Consider the following 2,532-nt stretch of genomic DNA (forward strand, 5'->3'; position numbering starts at 1 on the left):
GTCCTTAAGAGGATCCAATATGGCCACCAGATTATTTTGCCTCTACACCAGGACAGAGACAACCTGGAGGGCTGGTTTGTGTTTTCTTTTGTTTTGCCGTGCCTGTCTTCCACTGTCACTTCAAGGAGTCAGACTACAGGGGGATAGCCGCATCCTATTGGAATTCCCTATCCACAAGAGGGGTCAGAGCTGGGAGAGCAAGAGCAAGGGGGCTGGCAGGAGCCACTTACTGCAGGCTGGAAATGAGGGCCAAAGAGAATGTTGCCTGAGTAAGGGGTGAATAAATTCTGCTAATCAGAACAGCTTTAAATACTGCCCTATATCTAACTTTCCCCACATTCCGAGATAAATCAGTAATAATGAGGAGCAAGATACTTTTTCAAACAGTGAGGAACCTCTTGCTAAAACTGGGAGGGTACACAAGCATCTAGCAAGCAGTTTTATTTACAAGTGAGCTTGGAAAAAGGATTAAGTGCAATTTTATTCCTGCTTTGCTGAATTGCTACCGTCTACTATCAAAATCCTAGAAAATTTCCTGGTGTCATTTTGAAACAATATTGTTTACGGATATACATTTTCAAACACTCTTGTTTATGATAGTAACTAACTGGGGAGTTTGTTAAATTTTATGGATGTAATTCTGTGAATTTAGATGCTTTTTTCTTACAGTGATCTGTTTTCCTCATTAAGAGCTGCTGATTTCCCAACTGATTTCCTGATTTAAGTGTCTGGCACTTCACTTATGTATTACTAGAAATAATTTTATGAAAAATGTGATCTGAAATTTGACCTTGCTTAACTGGACTGTACGTAAAAATTGCTCATCTCTTTTTTAGGAAGAAATACGTCCCCAGTTTGAAGCAAAATACTCCAAGAAAGAACGGATGAATCCCATATCTGGAAAACCAGAGCCTTATCAAGCATTTGCAGATAAATGCAGCAGACTTATTGTTTCTGCATCTGGAATATTTTTTATGGTTTGAGAATGCTAATTTCCTTTCCAGTTACAAGAAGGAAAAGTTTAGTTTAAAAATGGCAAAGAGTAGAAATTTTGGAAAACAGATAATTTGGTTAGTCTGAATACAGAGGGTGGAATTATAGTTTATACTCTGGTTTAAAGATTGTACTGTCTATTACAGCCAGGGTTCAGGCCCCCCACCCCTCGCTCCCGTTGTGGATGGTTACCAGTCTGCTGTACTGAACACAACCTTTGGATCCCATGTGCTTCTAGCCAGCTGGGTCTGGACAGAGTCAAGACACTGTTTCTACTTTTGGCTTCTCAGGCACACTCCTCAGGTGCAGACTCCCTGTCTGGTCCCCTTCCTGGGGATGTGGGACTCCACATCCAACTGTCCTTAGCCAGGGCCGGCTCCAGGGTTTTGGCTGCCCCAAGCAGCCAAACAAAAAAAACCAAACCAAAACAAAAAAAAGCCGCGATCGCGATCTGCAGCGGCAATTCGGCAGGAGGTCCTTCGCTCCAAGCAGGAGTGAGGGACCGTCCGCCGAATTGCCGCCGAACAACTGGACGTGCCGCCCCTCTCCGAAGTGGCCGCCCCAAGCACCTGCTTGGTAAGCTGGTGCCTGGAGCCGGCCCTGCCCTTAGCCCTGAAACTAGTGCTGTCCCTCAGCAGCAACTTATGCATGTCCCACTTCCACCGCCCCGAATTGCACCTCCATGAGCACTCCAGTTTTAACTCTTTAGGGATACATAGCAGATAAAGTCAGGAACACCAGCTTTGCAAAGGAACTTCTTAAATATGCACACTTTACTCTTAGCAGAGGAGAGTACAGATCTAGGCAAAACAACAAACACCTGAACACAACTCCTCTCCCCCCACCCCCACCCCTGAGTTCTCATCACTTTTGAGAGCCCTTTGGTTTTTGGTCAGTGTCCATAGGGGAAGGCCTCTGTTCCCCTTTCTCCAGATGTGTGTCTCTTCTCATTCTAGTATTGGAACGATTCCCCTTTCTAAAGAGCATTTCACTTTCAAAAGCAATTTCTAGTGCCTTTTTCTGTTTCTGTTCTTCTGCTGGGATTTTCCATGCTGGCAGAGAGTTGTTAAAAATCAATGGCTCTACCAATAACAACCAGGATAGAACTATTCAGTGTCGAGGCCTCTTGGTGGTCCTGTTGCAGTTTCCCAGACACACACTGTTCCTGCCACAACATCGAGGTTCTAAACCACAATGAAGGTTACAATCAGAAATGCTATTCATAAAACAAAAGGGAATTCATCAATTGACATACACACACACACACCATCACACAATCTTTCAGTAAAAAATACCCATGTTTTAAAAACATAAAAGAGGATTTGTTTTAATTCATGCTAATCAGCATTGTTAATCTGGAGTAGCTCCATTGACTTCAGTAGAGTTACTATGGATTTACACTGGTAGCACTGGGATCAGAATCTGTGTGGTATCCAGCAAGCCTACAGCCAGAGGGACATGCAGGGAACTCATTCACAATGAAAATGTGGATTCATTCACAATGATTTAATTACTGCCTTACAATAAATAAGTAAAAAC

The 2,532-nt window shown here is 43.3% G+C and overlaps 1 protein-coding gene across 1 annotated transcript in view; it reads left to right on the forward strand.

Moving 5' to 3' along the window:
• Nucleotides 1-2,532, forward strand: part of ANO4 (anoctamin 4) — a 193,234-nt gene that overhangs the window by 151,005 nt on the left and 39,697 nt on the right. Inside the window, exon 16 of the mRNA XM_026648992.1 lies at nt 837-977. Within this exon, the coding sequence (XP_026504777.1) occupies nt 837-977 (141 nt within the window). The remainder of the gene's footprint in view (nt 1-836; nt 978-2,532) is intronic.

The sequence above is a fragment of the Terrapene carolina genome, unplaced genomic scaffold, assembly GCF_002925995.2.
Source record: "Terrapene carolina triunguis isolate 2854851 unplaced genomic scaffold, T_m_triunguis-2.0 Scaffold68, whole genome shotgun sequence".
Taxonomy (NCBI): domain Eukaryota; kingdom Metazoa; phylum Chordata; order Testudines; family Emydidae; genus Terrapene; species Terrapene triunguis.